The 16,922-nt window shown below is 45.9% G+C and overlaps 8 protein-coding genes across 8 annotated transcripts; 7 read left to right on the forward strand and 1 right to left on the reverse strand.

The window, feature by feature from the left end:
* The first annotated feature begins 928 nt into the window (after positions 1 to 928).
* FOMMEDRAFT_141518 (pali-domain-containing protein) lies at positions 929 to 1,825 on the forward strand. Its single transcript, XM_007267847.1, has 2 exons — positions 929 to 1,175; positions 1,235 to 1,825. The coding sequence occupies exons 1-2, from the start codon at positions 976 to 978 to the stop codon at positions 1,614 to 1,616; spliced, it is 582 nt and encodes a 193-aa protein (XP_007267909.1). The 5' UTR covers positions 929 to 975; the 3' UTR covers positions 1,617 to 1,825.
* A 308-nt stretch (positions 1,826 to 2,133) lies between these two features.
* FOMMEDRAFT_87903 (uncharacterized protein) lies at positions 2,134 to 3,256 on the forward strand (the record flags this gene model as incomplete). Its single annotated transcript, XM_007267848.1, has 4 exons — positions 2,134 to 2,240; positions 2,288 to 2,443; positions 2,504 to 2,711; positions 2,768 to 3,256. The coding sequence occupies 4 exons, from the start codon at positions 2,134 to 2,136 to the stop codon at positions 3,254 to 3,256; spliced, it is 960 nt and encodes a 319-aa protein (XP_007267910.1).
* Positions 3,257 to 3,525: 269 nt separating this feature from the next.
* FOMMEDRAFT_141520 (uncharacterized protein) lies at positions 3,526 to 4,662 on the forward strand (the record flags this gene model as incomplete). The annotated part of the gene is made up of 5 exons (XM_007267849.1): positions 3,526 to 3,575; positions 3,648 to 3,952; positions 4,015 to 4,042; positions 4,100 to 4,236; positions 4,290 to 4,662. 5 exons carry the CDS (start codon positions 3,526 to 3,528, stop codon positions 4,616 to 4,618), a joined length of 849 nt encoding a protein of 282 aa, XP_007267911.1. The 3' UTR covers positions 4,619 to 4,662.
* Positions 4,663 to 5,575: 913 nt separating this feature from the next.
* On the forward strand, positions 5,576 to 7,865 carry FOMMEDRAFT_109924 (esterase 1; the record flags this gene model as incomplete). The annotated part of the gene is made up of 11 exons (XM_007267850.1): positions 5,576 to 5,708; positions 5,773 to 5,891; positions 5,946 to 6,075; positions 6,160 to 6,215; positions 6,282 to 6,452; positions 6,510 to 6,593; positions 6,640 to 6,949; positions 7,003 to 7,347; positions 7,406 to 7,549; positions 7,611 to 7,645; positions 7,705 to 7,865. 11 exons carry the CDS (start codon positions 5,576 to 5,578, stop codon positions 7,810 to 7,812), a joined length of 1,635 nt encoding a protein of 544 aa, XP_007267912.1. The 3' UTR covers positions 7,813 to 7,865.
* Positions 7,866 to 8,604: 739 nt separating this feature from the next.
* On the forward strand, positions 8,605 to 10,939 carry FOMMEDRAFT_109926 (esterase 1; the record flags this gene model as incomplete). The annotated part of the gene is made up of 11 exons (XM_007267851.1): positions 8,605 to 8,743; positions 8,805 to 8,923; positions 8,979 to 9,129; positions 9,193 to 9,248; positions 9,305 to 9,475; positions 9,523 to 9,606; positions 9,660 to 9,978; positions 10,036 to 10,377; positions 10,432 to 10,575; positions 10,631 to 10,665; positions 10,721 to 10,939. The coding sequence occupies 11 exons, from the start codon at positions 8,605 to 8,607 to the stop codon at positions 10,823 to 10,825; spliced, it is 1,665 nt and encodes a 554-aa protein (XP_007267913.1). The 3' UTR covers positions 10,826 to 10,939.
* A 320-nt stretch (positions 10,940 to 11,259) lies between these two features.
* Positions 11,260 to 11,810, forward strand: FOMMEDRAFT_157719 (uncharacterized protein; the record flags this gene model as incomplete). The annotated part of the gene is made up of 3 exons (XM_007267852.1): positions 11,260 to 11,473; positions 11,553 to 11,698; positions 11,754 to 11,810. The coding sequence occupies 3 exons, from the start codon at positions 11,260 to 11,262 to the stop codon at positions 11,808 to 11,810; spliced, it is 417 nt and encodes a 138-aa protein (XP_007267914.1).
* Positions 11,811 to 11,903: 93 nt separating this feature from the next.
* FOMMEDRAFT_21205 (proteasome 26S subunit) lies at positions 11,904 to 13,494 on the reverse strand. The gene is made up of 6 exons (XM_007267853.1): positions 13,326 to 13,494; positions 13,004 to 13,269; positions 12,800 to 12,945; positions 12,523 to 12,742; positions 12,362 to 12,470; positions 11,904 to 12,310 (listed from the first exon to the last, which is right to left on the reverse strand). The coding sequence occupies exons 1-6, from the start codon at positions 13,456 to 13,458 to the stop codon at positions 11,967 to 11,969; spliced, it is 1,218 nt and encodes a 405-aa protein (XP_007267915.1). The 5' UTR covers positions 13,459 to 13,494; the 3' UTR covers positions 11,904 to 11,966.
* A 218-nt stretch (positions 13,495 to 13,712) lies between these two features.
* On the forward strand, positions 13,713 to 15,643 carry FOMMEDRAFT_21206 (PCI-domain-containing protein). The gene is made up of 11 exons (XM_007267854.1): positions 13,713 to 13,915; positions 13,969 to 14,051; positions 14,104 to 14,245; positions 14,302 to 14,455; positions 14,527 to 14,688; positions 14,747 to 14,821; positions 14,881 to 15,028; positions 15,093 to 15,249; positions 15,300 to 15,390; positions 15,442 to 15,510; positions 15,573 to 15,643. Exons 1-11 carry the CDS (start codon positions 13,740 to 13,742, stop codon positions 15,588 to 15,590), a joined length of 1,275 nt encoding a protein of 424 aa, XP_007267916.1. The 5' UTR covers positions 13,713 to 13,739; the 3' UTR covers positions 15,591 to 15,643.
* The last annotated feature ends 1,279 nt before the right edge of the window (positions 15,644 to 16,922 follow it).

The following is a 16,922-nucleotide window of genomic DNA, read 5'->3' on the forward strand; positions in this document are numbered from 1 at the left end:
ATCACTCCTCAGATTCTGTATTCTGGCTTTATCCCTTCCTTTTCTAGGGCATTATAGGCAGAACAGAGGAAAATGGGTCTAAATAGCTGATATTTACTGATCAAATGTACATTACTCATCAGGCACGTGTTCTATATAAGGAAATAATTATATAATAGATATTTAACCGAAGTGGCAAAAATCTTCAGGAAAAAATTCAAAATTTCACCAAATTGCATTTCTGTACATTTGGTATCAAAAAAAAAAGTTTTTTTTTTTGGAAATAACTCACTCGAATCTCAATATTTTAAAAAATCAAAAACATACTTTTGTAGGTTAGATTAAGCTGAATATATCTATGCAGCTCAAATTTGCATTTTTGGGATACTGAGTGTCGTATTTCGCCATCATCGTTTGCATCCAAATTGGGTTAGTCTGTCGCGTCACACTATGTCGAGTTTATACTTTCCTTACCTTAGAAAGTTTGAGACCTGCGGAAACCAGTGCCTGCACAGCGTCAAAAAGTACCAACGTGACCGTGGCAAAAGTCAAGGACAACTCGCTAGACAATTTCTTTACCCATCCTCTTGCTTGCTCCGTTTGTTTATTTAGGCAACACGACAGGCCTCACAGAGCATTGAAAAATACGGTCCGAATGCATGATCAGCAGATGCGAGGCACAAGTCAGAGGAGCGAGGGTGGAGTAGCATTTCTGCAATTGCCACACGAAGTTTTAAACTTCCTTATGCGGCAGTTACCTACGTCATATTCCCACAGGTGCTAGTAGATGTCTTGACCGCACTCGCAGAGATATAAGCGTAGTAGAGTCTCTCGTTGAGCATCCTCGTTCTTGTCTCATCACTCCACTCGGTGAGTTATATCCTGTTCCCCCCTATCAAATCACTACAATTACTAAATTTCTCAATTTTGTGGGCTTCGACAGAGTCCAGCAACCCGCCTCTAAGAAGGACTATCGGCCTACGACCTGTAACCGCAATGGCCTCTCCAGCCGTCCCGGGTTTATTATTTTGCTTCGCTGCAGCGGTGCTGCTTATATTTGTATCCGTATCTGCGCCGACATGGGAAAGTATCTCTTTCTTGAATGTCCGCACTGGCGGTTCCGAGATTCACTTTGGTGTATTCGGATTTACTGGTTCTGGGACGCATATTGGTTATTCCTTCCCTTCCAACCTCGGGTGAGTAGAAACAGCCCGCTTGGTGATATATATTTTGTCTCATCCATTTCTTTAATTAGGACGAATAACAATTTGAATACCAATACCTTGCATAATCTTACGGAGGCACTTATACTGCACCCTATTGCGGCAGCGCTTTCTGGTCTTGCCGTTCTTTTTGGGCTCTGTGGCGCCGCATACCACCGCTCTGGTACCATTCTCATGGCCCTCGCCGCGCTTCTTGCATTTTTAGTCACACTTGTAGTGTGGATCATAGACATGGTCCTCTTCGGCATTGTACGCAACCGGATTCGTGACGCAGCGAACTCAGATAGCGCTGCGCAATACGGGAACGCCAACTGGATGACGCTTGGAGCTCTCGTCGCACTTGCCCTTGCATTCTGCGCCGGCACGTGTGGCGGTATCTTTGGGAGGTACAGGCATTATTCGAGCCGTGTGTAGATTACTGCCGAACTTCTCCTTTGCATACCTTTGAATACCCTTCTTTTGCTTGGCCTCTCAAACCATCGCGTCACGACTGTGCCTGACTCTGATGCTTCGAACTGGAACGCTAATCCCTTTAAATGTACCTTTAATCTGTCCACCACCATCTTTATGTTTATCTAGCTGTAACCCACCACTGATGAACGAGACTTTAAATTTAAGTTTACTTTCTTTACGCATTTTCTAAATGAGTTTCGGAGGCGGCATGTGCGTGCGTTGGATGAGAAGACTTCATATCTAAAATGTGAATAGATCAACATATTTCTACAAGTAATGAGCCTTTGAACTATGACTGTGCCATAATTACTGATGATGTCATGCATTCTACCAGCCAGCGCCTGGACGAGATGATTGCCAAGCTACCACGTATAGAGGTGTATTCCCACGTACTCAATCAACCGAATTCAGATTCAACAACTGAGCTTGGCTTCGGCTTCTAACCATGAAACGACATTGATAACCTGATCAGCTGAAAATGATTAAACATCCCGATTACTGGCTTGAAGATGGTTCTGTCATTATTATCGTTGAAGACACAGCGTTCCGAGTGTACCGATCTTTGATCACTAGACTTTCGCCTCAGTTCTTCTCGGATTGCTGCCAAACAATGGCTTTGGCAAACGGGCAAGTAAAAAAGTACTATGGCACATCAACGTATCCCCTGACGCTGGCTTGCTCAGCCAAACGCAAGATGAGGTTTCATTGCCCTGTTTTACAGTCCGATCCGAGAAGGGTATTGCAAAAGAAGATTTTGAAGCTCTTATCGCTCATATTCTGCATGCCATGTAAGTCGTACATAGTTCCGTCCTTGCATTTCAGTTGACTATTGCGATTGAATGAGCTAGAACGATAACTGAAGATACCGCGTTCGCGCACATCCTGCGTTTATTTATGGTCTCGTCTGCTTCGAAAGGAAATTTCGCGAAGATCCACTGTTTAGCGAAGAATCATCTTGACGCATATATGCACCGGAATCCGCTCGATATCGACTTCTCCGGTTACAGCCTAATTGCGAGCGCTCTCGATTCTCTGGATGAAGGAAAAGACAAATCGGTACACATCAACCCGCATTTAATTCGAGCTCATACTCAATTTCAATGTATCTACAGCTTGGGTGTTCACTCAAACGGGCATTGTATTATTCCTACACCACACAAGATGGTGTTACATTCGAGGATGGTTCTGCTGATGCAGACCCAGGTGCAAAAAAGCCAGACAATGCACAAGCACCTGTCGTCCACAAGAACCATTTATCCAAGGAAGATGCAGCTATTTGCGAGCGAGTGATGGCACAACTATCGGAAACGTTCTCTCCTACCCTTTTCCAGCCTCCAGCAGCCCTGCATATGTATTGTACAGACGTATACGCTGCACTTTGGATGGAACGCGCGATTCAGCCGGCATTCGAAAATAACGGAACAGCGAACCCATTCTCAACATTGCGGCGACTTTGTACACTCGATTGGAAACGTGAAGCAGACGAGAGTCTCGGAGAAAGGTCTCAGCCTTGTGATGGATGTCTTGAGAATATGAGGCAGCAATGGAATGATGAGGCTCAGGCAATCTGGGAAATGATGGATACCTGGCTTTCGGTTTGATATCTTGTGAGTTTTCCTTGGAGCTCCTACCGCTATCTTTTCCTGCTTGATAACCTGTGTCCTTCTAGGTTAAAAATTGTAAACAGGGATTTGTATGAAATAAACTGAGATTCGTTCCGGCAGAGATAAATTTGAAATACATCACGTGCCCTTGATTTGGCGATCTGTCTCCACTGCCACGACATGTTGATAAGCTTCGACTTCAGCTCTAGATCTGCGGTGAGTCATTCACTCACGGCGTATACGTATAGATGGATGGCCTGACATTAATGGGACCTCATTGGGGAGGTTACAGTGCACTTAAATATCTCTTTGTCTTGCAAGTCTGTTTATTGCCTTTCTCTCCTCCCGCCAATTGACTAACATAAGCTGTGTTCACATTCACTCACAGCGGTGCATCCAATTGTGACGTTGGCTATAATTCTGAATGTCCGCCACCAACTAAAGAAGAACCTCTTGGCGTTCCATTTCCCGGAATAACGTACGCCGAAGAGGGTAAGCCTAACTGGGTCGGATACCTCGCGCGGGACCTCTGTCCATCCGGGTCTGGAGATGTCCATCCCCTGCTTGTTTTCGACTATGCAAAGGGCGGTGCAATTGTCCCAGATGTTGTTTTGCAAGTATCCGACCAGTTCGTTGAGAAAGCCGGCAAGAAACCGTCCTGGGCTCCCTGGGCCGCAGGGAACTCCCTGTTTTGTAGATAACCTTACTTCAGCACATAGCCTATTATTGCATTGCTAACATACCCGTGATTCTAGCTACGTGGATTGGCGGCAATGATTGCGGGTCAGAACTTAGTCTTTTTGTCTCAACGAAGAAGCACAGGGCCTGATATCAATCAAGACGAAAGTATCGTTTTGATCCAGCAGAAAGTATTGACAGGCTCTTTGAAATTCAAGAGAAGCTATACGAAGCGGGAGCACGCAACTTCTTATTCATAAACCTTCCTCCTATGAAGCGCTCGCCTTTGGGTTCATCCCGTGCGTTTGTCTCTTCATTGTATCAGCGTTGCTACATTTATACCCCCTTTCAGAGGGAAAGCTTCAGAGGTCGAGTAAGGATCCTTACTATACTTGGAACACAATTCTCCGGTCATACGCACATGGATTTGCAGACGAACACCCAGATGCATCTGTATTCGTCTTTTCAGCATGGAACCTGTTCAGCGAGATACTTGATGATCCAGTGGCACACGGGTTTAATACGGACGACCCAAGCAGGGCATTTGGAGGAATCTGGAACGATACTTTGCATCCAACGACGCGGGTGCATAGACTGATTGCAGAGAGTGTTAAGGATTTCCTCTGTAACGCAAAGGTAGGAGAGCACGAGGAACGCATGCCGGTGTTATTTGGGGAATGAAAGTCCGGTTCAGAGGCGAAGTTGTCTAAAGGATTTGATCTCTTATTTTCGGTTCACTTGATGATAAATTTACTTTTTTTATGCCTTGTCTTCCACGCTCGATGGTCTATGACAACACGTGAACTAACAAGTCAATGACAAGTATTTCAACCTATGCTAGCTGGTCTCGAGACTCGAGAATTTGACTAACCTCTGTCGCAGCCTGCTTTCTCCGTACATTCTAAATTAACATTTAGTAAGTAGCTCGACCGGAAGCCCTGTTACTCACACTGACAAACGCTTCTATGTCCTTGTGCCGCGGGGTAGCCATAGTGAAGCGGTATTTTTGTGGAGGTGCTTCTTGGCACTGCCGATGTAAACGGAGTTCCCGTTCTATAGACGTCTTGCAGTATGGTTTCCTGAAATGCACTTGACGCGGGTCGAAAACACCGTCTGAATAATTATCGGGTTCTCCGGATGCGAGGTGTTATAGTCTTTAGTTGTTGGGAATTCTAGATGCAAGTGCTTTCGGATTTTCGGCTTATGTTTATGAAGGTTCTGGCCGAGTTATATGCAGACGGCGGGTCCGTATGTCGGAATCATGCTGACGTTATGCTGCGCCCTACTGTATTTGCAGCGGCTCCGTCAACCGTGCCAAGAGACAAGGCGACTCAGTTTGCTCCGGACTCTGATCGATTTTGGCAGAGATGGTGTTGGTTACATAATACGTAAACCCTGCCGAGACAGAGTTCTGTCATTTTCATATTGTCCGTGACCACAACTTTCGCTGCGGTCTGTCTTGATTTAATGGACGCTGCAAGCGCCGCAGGTATGCGCAGTTTGATGCGCCTTGTCGCTGTCAGTGGAGGCTTAGCGCCTTCAAGCTTTGCCGCAAAAAGGTGCGACGAGCGATTTTGACCAAGAACATATAAGGCCGACTATAATGAGCTTTACTGCTCTACAGTACCTGAACAAGTCATGCATCCATCCGTGCTCTTACCTCTTGTCTTAATACTTTCGGGCTGTTCCTATGCCCTACCCGAAGTCCAAATATATAATACCACGATATCTGGCAGGTCGGTCCCGGAGCTCCAGGAGGAATTCTTTGGCAGTACGTACTACTAGGAAGTTGTTAAGGCCTACAGAATAAGTGACATGTTTGCTTCTATCATTAGACATTCCGTTCGCCGAACCACCTGTTGGTGAATTGCGCTTTGCGCCTCCAGTCAATAAGCTTGACCCAGGAGTCGCGTCTCTCAATGCGACTCAATACGGAGCAGCTTGTGCACAGCTGGTCAGTTTGTATCATCTGAACCAATGGATGTTATTTAATTTGCGCTTGCAACAGGCAGGATTCGGGTCTAATAGCTCGCTGGTTGAAGACTGCCTTACCCTAAACATCCTCAGGCCTGCCAATGTGAACTCAAGCACCAATCCCGTACCAGTCTTGCTATGGGTTTACGGAGGAGCTTTCCAAAGTGGGTTTTTGTTGTCTACTTTGTGTCTTGCACTTGCTCATGCTCTATGTGCCACATTGCTTACTATTAATTTGTTTCTAAAAGACGGACAGGCATATACATACGACGGCAGTCTCCTCGTCGCGCAGAGCGTTGAAAGGGTATTGTCACATTAAATGTTTCGAGCGATGGGTAATGCTTGACCAGCTATGTTATCATATGTATAGGGAACGCCGATCGTCTATGTCAGTGTCAATTATCGTGTTGGTCCATTCGGGTACCCTCAAGGTCACGAAGCTGAAGCTCAGGGTGCACTGAACCTTGGGCACAAGGACGTGGTATCAGCCTTGACCTGGGTTCAACAGAATATAGCTGCTTTCGGAGGTGACGAAAACCAAGTAAGCTTTTACATGTGCCGGCATTTTTCCGTTCAGTACACTAACTCGCCTCTCCAGATAACAGTCGCTGGAGTTAGCGCAGGAGCAGTCATACTGTCACATCTTACTCTCGACCCTCAATTCAACCTCGCTCGTGCTGCGGTACGTGTTTTACCATCGACCCGCGACACTGACTCATTTTCCCCAGATTTTTGAATCAGGTTCGCCGGCTACTGTATCGGTGACCAATGCCACGGCTCGTGAGCAAGCCTGGCAGACTCTTGTCGCCAATGTACCTGAATGCGCAGGTGCAACGCCCAACAACACCTTCAGTTGTCTGCGATCTGCCAGCACAGAGACGATCGTGAACGCGACAGCTCAAGTGAACCCATTTTCAGTTGCGTTCAGGCCGGTCATTGATGGGCCTGGAGGAGTTTTACCCGATCTTCCGTCCAAGCTTTACGCGGGAGGTCGCGTCCCTATCGTCCCATTCATCACAGGCGATACATTGGATGAGGGTAAGGTTACTGCTTTTTTCGTCTGACTGTGTGGCATTCATGATTGCGACTAGGAACCTTCTTTGTCCCAACGAACTTGAACACAACGGAGGAAGCGCGACAATTCGTCGTCGGATCAATAATTTCGGCCACTGCATCTGCTGAAGACCAGACCCGGATAGCTGATAAAATCCTTGAGTTTTATCCCGACGATCCTACTCTTGGTTCTCCTTATGGCACAGGTAACGAGACGTTCGGTTTGGGCTTACAGTATAAGCGGCTCTCTGCAGTCGCTGGTGACGTTGAATTTCAGTCCTTGAGACGGCAGCTAGCGCAGGTGGCGAGTGAGAAGGGTGTTAAAGTGCATGCTTATTTGTTCACGGATAAGCAGCTTCAACCAGAGCTTGCATACCTCGGAGGTTTGTACCTCTTCTCCGAACTTTCTTTTCTCAGGGACATTGATACGTGCACATCTAGTCTACCATGGCGCAGAAGTTGCTTACGTCTTTGGAGCTCCGCCGAACGGGCCACCTGCTGAGGCGTTGAGCGACAATATAATTGACTACTGGGTTTCCTTCGTGACAAGTCTCGATCCGAACGATGGTTTGGGTAATTCGTCTCGTATGTTCCCGTTCATCCTTTACATATGCTCTCTAGTAAATATCTAACTTTAAATTCTTAGGTCCAACGTGGGCGCAATACACAACATCATCTGAGGTGCATGGACTATACGAATACGGATGCATTCAAGGTTACTGACCAGACTTCACTTGCAGCAGAATGTCATTCAGTTTGACAGCACGAACTTGACGATGATTCCCGACACGTACAGGCAGGAGCAAATTGCATTCCTGATAGACCAGGGTGCACTTCTGGACCACTAGTGCGTAACTAATTGGGAAATCACGTCGTATACCACGGTCACTTTTCTTCCCTTCTTTTGAACCCATATCGCTTTAATGAATTTTCTTGTCCATAATGCAAACATTTATGGTGGACATCAGTGTTTTCTTGATCACATGTGATACAAATTTATAATGAATGTGATTAGTCCTGTCACGACGTGAGACTTCAATTATATTTAATAATAATAATATTGCACACACGCATGATCGACGCATATGATTCCGGAATCCGAGATCTTCCCGCCGAAAGACTGAGCACGTGATCGTGTCTCGCCATATTGGGCTATATTTTGTGTCGTGTCAAAACACGCCAATCATCGTGTTTCATAGAACCGCCCAAAGTCCCATTTAGCAAGGCGCACAAGTTATTCAATGACGCATCTCAACTCGTGTTCACATTCAATTCGTCTTCGAATTCTACTATACTCTCGCAAGCAAGTGAACGTGCAGTAATCGCTGTCTTTCCAGGCTTATTTTTGGTTTGGTCAGTTGATATTTCATTTTGTTTGCTTGCGGGCCGGGTCCCGTCTGTCGCACAGTCGCACGATACTAACGCGGGCTGTAGACGGGTTTTCACTGCATGAACTGTCGTTTCATGGACGTCAGCTGCAGAGAGAAGTCGTCATCGGCAGGTTCGGCGCTTACACAGACACGATGAACCGCCGTAAATATTCGTATGCGTGATACTAATATATTTTAGGCTGAAGCCGTTGTTCCCAGCGGTATATAAAGGTGCTAGCATATGCGAAGATATACAGTAGCTCGAAAACGATGATTCCATCACCGCTTGCCCTTCTACTATCGCTTCTGAGCCTTTCCTACCTCGTTCATGCATTACCGGAAGTCAAAGTAGGTAATACAATAATATCCGGCTTGTCACTCCCAAATTTCGAACAAGATTTCTTCGGCGGTAAGTGATCTCCAGCTCTTAAAGAAGCAGATCAACTAATAGATTCCGGTGGCTCTTCTAGGCATCCCGTTTGCCGAACCACCTACCGGAGATTTGCGCTTCGCTCCTCCTGTTGTTAAACTTGATCCAGGAGTTCCTTCACTCAATGCAACTCAGTTTGGAGTAGCTTGCGCTCAAGGAGTAAGTTTACCAACAGATCCGAACTAAACTGACTTTCAATCTAATTGTGGGATAGTTGGGATTTGGAGAGAACGCCTCGTCAATTGACAGCCTTCCTATGTCAGAAGATTGTCTTACCCTTAACGTCTTGCGACCAAGTGACCAGAACACGACGGAAGGTGGACTTGTTCCCGTCCTAGTTTGGGTGTATGGCGGAGGCTTTTCAAGTATGTTTCTCCTGTTTGCATCTCTTAGAGTTTGTCTTACATGTGTTTGTGTACCACGAAAAGACGGAGCAGCTTTGTTGTACAACGGCAGTGCTATCGTTGCGCAGAGTGTCCAGAGGGTACGCCCTTCGTGGATATCAATTTCGTGCCCAAACCAATGCATATGTCCTTATAGGGTAGCCCAGTCATCTACGTGAACGTAAATTACAGACTCGGCCCATTCGGGTTTCCACAAGGTGCAGAAGCAGAAGCACAAGGCGCATTAAATCTAGGAAATAAGGACATTCTGGCTGCATTGACATGGGTTCAAAACAACATAGCGGCCTTTGGTGGTGATAAAGACAGAGTAGGCTAATTTTTTGCTGTATGACTTTTGCTCACACTTTACCATAGGTCACTGTGTTTGGAGAAAGTGCGGGGGCAATCTTACTTGCGGAGCTACTTCTCGATCCACAGTTTAATCTCGCTAGAGCTGCGGTACTTGATTGCTGTTGTCTTCAATAAACTTAAATTGACTGAACATGCCGCAGATACTTGAATCGGGCTCAGCGGCTTCGAATGGATTATTCAACACGTCCAGTCATGAACTGGTTTGGCAGACACTCGTTTCCGCTGTACCTGAATGTGAAGGCGCTTCAAGTAATGCCACATTTGGCTGCCTTCGTAATGCGAGTACCGAAACGATTATCAATGCTTCAAACCATGTGTTCAGCACTATACCCTCCGAATTTCCTTTCGCACCCTTGATCGATGGCCCTGGTGGAATTATTCCTGATCTTCCCTCTAAGCTGTTCAAGAAAGGCCAATTTTCACGCATCCCGTTCATTTCTGGAACCAACTTAGATGAAGGTAAGCTTGGACGCATTCTTTTTTCATTGGTGTAAAAAGAATTGACGGTGACACAAGGCACCCTTTTCATCCCTACAACCTTTAACTCGACTGAACAGCTTCGAGAATGGGTTATTTCAAACACCTCTTCACCCGTGGTAACCATGTCGGGTCCGGACCCGGTAGCGGACGAGATTCTTAAACTGTATCCCGATATTCCCGCTCTTGGGTCCCCGTATGGTACTGGGAACGAAACATTTGGTTTGAGCCCACAGTTCAAACGAGTTTCTTCTGTGCTGGGTGATCTGGCTTTCGTTTCTGTAAGACGGGAGCTAGTAGAGACAGCCAGTGAGCATGGGGTACGGGCATTTGCATACCTCTTCGCAGATCCGCAGACAGCAGGCGAACCTTTCCTTGGAGGTGAAATGTTCTTTTCAAATCAAATATGTCGGTTGATCTAACAAGGACTTCCAGTTTCTCATGGTTCTGAAATTCTGTATGTGTATGGCGCGCCACAGAACGGACCAGACTCCGTGGTATTGAGCAGCACCATGATCGACTATTGGGTCTCCTTTGCAACAACACTTGACCCCAACGATGGTCTCGGAAATGCATCACGTAAGTTCTTGAATGTGAAACTTTTAAAATTTGCTGTTCCAACAAAGTGATTCAGGACCTTTGTGGACACAATATACTACTTCGTCTAAGGTAAATGAAGTCGGAGCCTCACATGTTCAAGTTCTGACGGTCCGACTTGTTATAGGATGTCATGCAGCTCAGCAGTGTCAACTTGACGATGATTCCAGATACATTCAGGGATAAACAAATCTCATTCTTGAATGAAAATGCGAAAAATCTTAGTCACTGAGGAGCAATGTGTCCTATCATTTCGTACTCATTCATTTTGTTAATTATTGCTTCGGAGGACGTTTTTTGTCCAACTGTGTGTGTCCTAATAATATTGATCTACCAAATTTGCACATTCCACGTATTTTGCACAGCACACTCTGATGCGATCACTCACAAATTGAGTGCAAGCGAACGATTGGGAAATCCCACTGGGAAAGTATCCAATCTCCGAGTCGGCAAGAACAGCGCTGACTCACGGGGAAATCTGATCACCCTTATTTTATCTGCGCCTACCCTGCCAACTTTTGAAACGAAGGTGAGATGCTCTTTGTAATCATTTGAAAATATTCTTACAAAGCCAGTGGTATTTTTATCCAGAAACACAATACTGTGCACAGGCTATAACATACAAATAGCTTGACGTGAGGTGGTATAAATTAAAGAAAGGTCTTCATGGCAGAGGAGATAGTCGAAAACACTGCTCAGTTCAAAGCAAGAATCTCCAACTTACTCCGCGAAATGGCTTCAGAACAGCCTTCCCAGGGTATCTACTTCCAAATCATCGCTCCGTACAGGACGGACGAGGACGCCCAACAGCGTCGGGATGCCGTGCATGGGCAACATGTCTTACGACTGCAGATGCTCCGGGCAGCGAGCGGCGCGTTAAGTTCGTCCTTACCTCGTTCTTGCCCTTTTTTCTCTGAATGTATGACTTAATGACCGTGACATTTGCAAATGATATTTAGAATGTGGAGGTCCATATATGAGCCCAGAATCGGTTGTTTCCGGTGGCGAGAAGAAAGCTATCGGCTCTGCATTCGTCATTAAAGTTCAATCATACGAGGCAGCCAAGAAACTCATTGAGGATGACCCGTATTATGTTTACGATGTGGTCAGTGCCTGATTCTCGATAGTATAAGTGGTGGAGAACTGATAATTATGAATAGTGGGATAAGGCGAAGCTCATGATTCTTCCATTTGTCTTCTTCGCCGGTGCCGACTGATGGGGAGTTTATACTTATAATTTATACCCAATGGAGGGACAAAATATACTTATTATCGCAATCAGTCCTTGTGCGGACGGAAGATTTGACTGGCCAATCTGCAAAGTCTAGTTTGGGCAACTTCCTAAGATAATGTACAATTCAAAGGTAGCACCGTCAGTACAGGACTTTACTGAGTTTCTGTATCGAGTTAAGAAGGATGTCGCCCTGTCGAATCACCGTCTCGTACTGTGAATTCTTCGCACTTGGTCTGTTCGTCTCAACGATACCATGTACGCGATCAATCGTACAGTTGAGACGACCGAGAGCAATAAATCGAGCGAGCTCGTTATCGACGAAGGGCACGGATACACCGAACGCAGTTGCGAGACTCTCAAGAGTTAGACTGCGGTAGCTCTCAAGCAGTTGTGCGTATGCGAGGATGCGCATTTCGCGTACGTAATACCGTGCGTGAGGATTGAGGACACGAGATGGGATGAGTTGCGTTTGCTCAAGTTTTGCTATTTGCTTCCGTTAGCGAGAGATCTGCAGAAGGATTATTGAGGACATACCGAGCGCGATAAAGAATCTGTCGTAAAGACAATCGTATAGGGATTTCGTAAGTTCGGCAAGGATTGGAAGTTCCTGAATGACCTGAATGACTTCAGGTGCATTAATGATCTGGAAAGAAATTAGTACAAGATTGATTAAAAATGCGCATTATGCCACTGACTTTCTTCTTCAAGTCTGGTCGGCTTAGTGTTAATGCACCAGCAATCATGGTCATAGACACGAAATCGTTGTAATTGAGAAGCTCCGTAGCAGTAAACGTTGATAGAGCATCCACAAACAGGTCGGTTGCCCGCTTGAATTGTCGAATGGATAGTGAGTGGAGACCTTGGTACACCTTTAATCGGTTTCGCCGGTCCCAGTCTCCACCCTTCTCGATGAGCCTGGAGTGGCGAAGGTGAATATGATTCTTTAATTATGCAAAGAAGATAAACACATACTCTTCTGCACGAGTGAGGTTCTTCGAGATAATGACATGGTCTCCGAAGAAGAATCCTATTCGTACGAGAGTGAGAACAATATCGATTTTCGAACCGACTCCAGGAGTTTTCTCGAATGCGAGTTCTTGAGCTGCTATTGCTTTATCCTATTAGAACATTAGATTATGTAGGAAGAAGAAGTAGAGACAGAATCTTCGTACTCACTTTATCTCCAATTCGCGTTAAATACATTGCTCGTGCACGTAATGCATCAGCAATTTCAGTCTCTCCTTCCGTCTTTTCTGCTTCTTCTAGACGCTCATCCAGCTTCTTCAGTTCTTCAGCATTCGCTGCATCCATGCGTTCTAAGAGTGCTTTGTCCTCAGGTAACGGGATCTGCATGTGTCGCGAAGTGGTTGGCGACGATGGTGCGCTCGGTGACGTCGGTGGATGCTGCAAGACAATGAGAGCTCGATAGTATGGAGCCATGTCTAACGGCTGAATATCAGGAATAAATCTCGGCTACTTGAAAGGAGCAGCCACTCACGGTCTTTCTCAATTCCTTGCAAAAGCACCTTGAGCGCGTCCTGGTGCAAATGACCCAACTGGGATTGATTTAAGGTAAAGTGGGCCTGTGGTAACTCGAGATTCGGAATTGGGAGAATGACTTCTTCGGCCATCTTGGAAGAACGTTGGAGGACGAAATAACACGCAAATACAGAAAAAGCAGTGGACCGTTGACGGTAGACGAGGAGGACACTTGCAGAGTTAGTGGATAGACTGGATAGACGCGTAAGCTGACGCGTTTAGTGATGAGAAGTACTTGCCTAATCTGGCCTCAAGACGCGTCAGCATTGGAGGACGCGTACCTCCACACTACTGTTCCTGCATCATTTCCTGCTTGACCTCTCACATTCTGTCTCTTTGAATATTGAAGATGGCGGCGGCGGATTTATCAAAGATGCTCACAGAAGCGCAAGCCGCGCGTTCTTTAAATCCGAAGCTGGCCGAAGACCTTTACCGCCGCATTCTCGAAACAAGTGCACAGGCTCAGGTGTCGCAGACCGAGAGGGAGAGTAGTTTACGAATGCAAGAGGAGGCACTGATTAGTCTTGGAGGCTTATATCGTGATAACAAGTACGTACATACTCTACACTCTATATATTCATATGGACTAACTCGAACTGTAGAAATGCAAACGGTCTTGCGCAGGTCATTGTCCTCTCGCGTTCATTCATGTCGTCAACGGCAAAGGCAAAGACGGCGAAACTAAGTAAGGATTTTGTCCGTGAACCAGCAAAGCTGCATATTGAATGCTGTCGTAGTTCGGACATTACTGGACTTTTTCGCACCCATACCAAACTCGAATGCTACACTCATTGATGTCCTGCAAGAGAACATCGAGTGGGCACGGAATGAGAAACGTATATTCCTGAAACACAGCTTAGAGACACGTCTAGTCGGCATGTATGTTATGTTCTATGTGCCCTTTGGAGGGCTTAACTGATCGCTTGGTGGTTTAGACAATTGGAGACGCATAAATACAAAGAAGCTTTAGCCTTAATTGGGACTCTATTAACCGAGCTCAAACGCTTAGACGATAAGCTGGTGCTGACGGAGGTGCATCTACTGGAAAGTCGTGTATACAGAGCGACAGGAAATATGCCGAAAAGCAAGGTATGTTTTTCGATAGACCATGTGGCGCGACGCTAATGTCGACATATTACTCATATTTGTAAATGCTCTAGGCAGCCCTGACTTCAGCACGAACAGCTGCTAACTCTATATATTGTCCACCACACTTACAAGCCCAGCTTGATCTTCAGTCGGGTATCCTGCATGCCGAGGACAAGGATTACACTACTGCATACTCCTACTTCTACGAGACGTTTGAGAACTTATCAAGCCAGGTAAATGAGATCTCTACTTTAGAAACTATTCCCTAGAATATAATATCTATCACAACAGGAACATGGCGAAGACGGTGGAAAGGCACTAACACCTCTCAAATACATGCTTCTATGCAAAATCATGCTCAATCTCGTGAGTCTACACTCTGATGCGTTCTTGTTGTCTAAATTCGCTGACAAAATGTATCACAGCCAGAGGATGTAACATCCCTTCTTTCAATGAAACTTGCCCTGAAATACGCTGAGCTCCGAGAAGTTGAGTGTATGCGAGCCATTGCTCGAGCGCACAAGAACCGCAACCTCGCCGACTTTGAACAAACTCTGCGGGATTACAACAAAGGTTCGTATGTCACCGCTGATATGCTGGAGTTCGTGTTTCATGCGCTTTGTTTCGGACCATACAGAGCTCTCATCCGATCCCACAATCCGCACGCATCTCGCCGCACTATACGATACATTGCTCGAACAAAACCTATTACGGATCATCGAGCCGTATTCCGTCGTGGAGGTTGAATATGTGGCACAGCAGGTTGGGCAAAGCCGACAGGAGGTCGAAGCAAAGTGTGTTCTATGTTGATAATTATTTATGTCTGTTGACTTTTTTTGTTCAGGATCTCGAAGATGATCTTAGATAAGGTTTTTCATGGAGTGCTAGATCAAGGCCGAGGGTGTTTACTCGTTTTTGACGAAACGGAGAATGATGTGCGTGTATTCCATCTACTGAGAACTTGCTCTGATAGACGATTTCTGTAGGAGACTTACGAGACGTCCATTCAGACGGTGGAGGAAGTTGGCAAGGTTGTTGACTCATTATATGCAAAGGTGAGCTAACGGCATTAATACACCATATTAACATCTTATTCACCGCTCACCATGTTCCACAGGCCACGAAAATTGCATGAGATTATTTCAATGCTTTCTTGTAGACTAGCAGTTTGCTCCGACATGCAATTTCCGTTATATTTCTATTTCACCGGACCGAACTCCGGATTCTGAGCGTAAAGATGCAGCTAGAGTGGCCTCAAGCATGAACACGCAGAGAGATACAAGATGAGAACCAGGAGCCACGGAGTGTCAGTAAGCCACAGAGTAACAGCCCAAGGCATATAACAGATGTGAGTACCAGCTAAGGCCTAACCTGTGCCCCCGGATCTACATCCAGCCCACAGATTGGGGTTCATATACTTCCGACTCAACCACAATCGCAGCTGCGCATGTCATGCAAGTCAAAGTACTGTGGCCAACGGCTAAGTGTTGTCTCATTGTCTAATAAGGGCAATACAATGACGTTTTCTTCATTTCATTGTTCCTGAGTGTAAATCGTGGTTGGGCCACATCTACAGAGCTTAGTCGACCGAGAGCTTAAAAAGCGAGCATATTGCACAATTTTTCGTGTCTTTCTTCAAAGTTCTCCTGCTTCTAACCACTATCACACAGCTACTTCCTGTCTCCAAGATGTACTCCACGTTTGCAAGTAAATATCCTCCCAGCGATCTACAACAACGTTGGAATGGCTATCTGGGCCAGCCAAATGGTTATGCTGCTCCAAGGCAGATGCAAGTCAAAGTAGAAGAAGAAGAACTCGAAGAGGGGGAAATTCTAGAAGACATTAAACAGGAAGAGGATCTCGACGAAGGCGAATGGTTAGTGGCTCAAGCACTTACTTCGTTTTACTGCTTCACTTTTTACTGATTATCGTTTAGCTCCTTTTGTGCTTCAAGACACAATGAAGAGAATTCGTCCATAGCTAGTACACCAGTTCCCAGCTCAGTCGTATACCCAGAGACAGCCGGCACAGATGTCTTTTCCTGTAAGTATAGCGAGAAATAAAAGCATGCAGTGTGGCTCACCATTCTTCAGGCAGAGAAGAGGAACAAACCGACTTTTTCGTCTGTGGAATCAACGGCTGTGAAGAAATCCTTCCAAGAGAATTCTACAAAGTCCGTCAACACATACGTTACTCCGCGAGACATCTCGGGATCTACCCAAGCGCAGAGGCAAAAGCCAAAGCGCCCATCCCCTTCTGCCCCGTCCCAAATTGCAATTTCCAGAACGAGTCTGCGATGCGTGTTGCAGAGCACGTTTGTTCGAGTAAACACTTTAATGTGGTGTTGCGATGTTATGCGAAGAAATGTAATAACACGTATAATGGGCGTCAGTGTTCGTTGAAGCGACATCGAGATGGAGAGAATGGGAAGCCTGGGAAGTGTAGGAGCTGTGAAGGCTGCGATGGG

This window comes from Fomitiporia mediterranea, assembly GCF_000271605.1.
Source record: "Fomitiporia mediterranea MF3/22 unplaced genomic scaffold FOMMEscaffold_7, whole genome shotgun sequence".
In the NCBI taxonomy this organism is placed as follows: domain Eukaryota; kingdom Fungi; phylum Basidiomycota; class Agaricomycetes; order Hymenochaetales; family Hymenochaetaceae; genus Fomitiporia; species Fomitiporia mediterranea.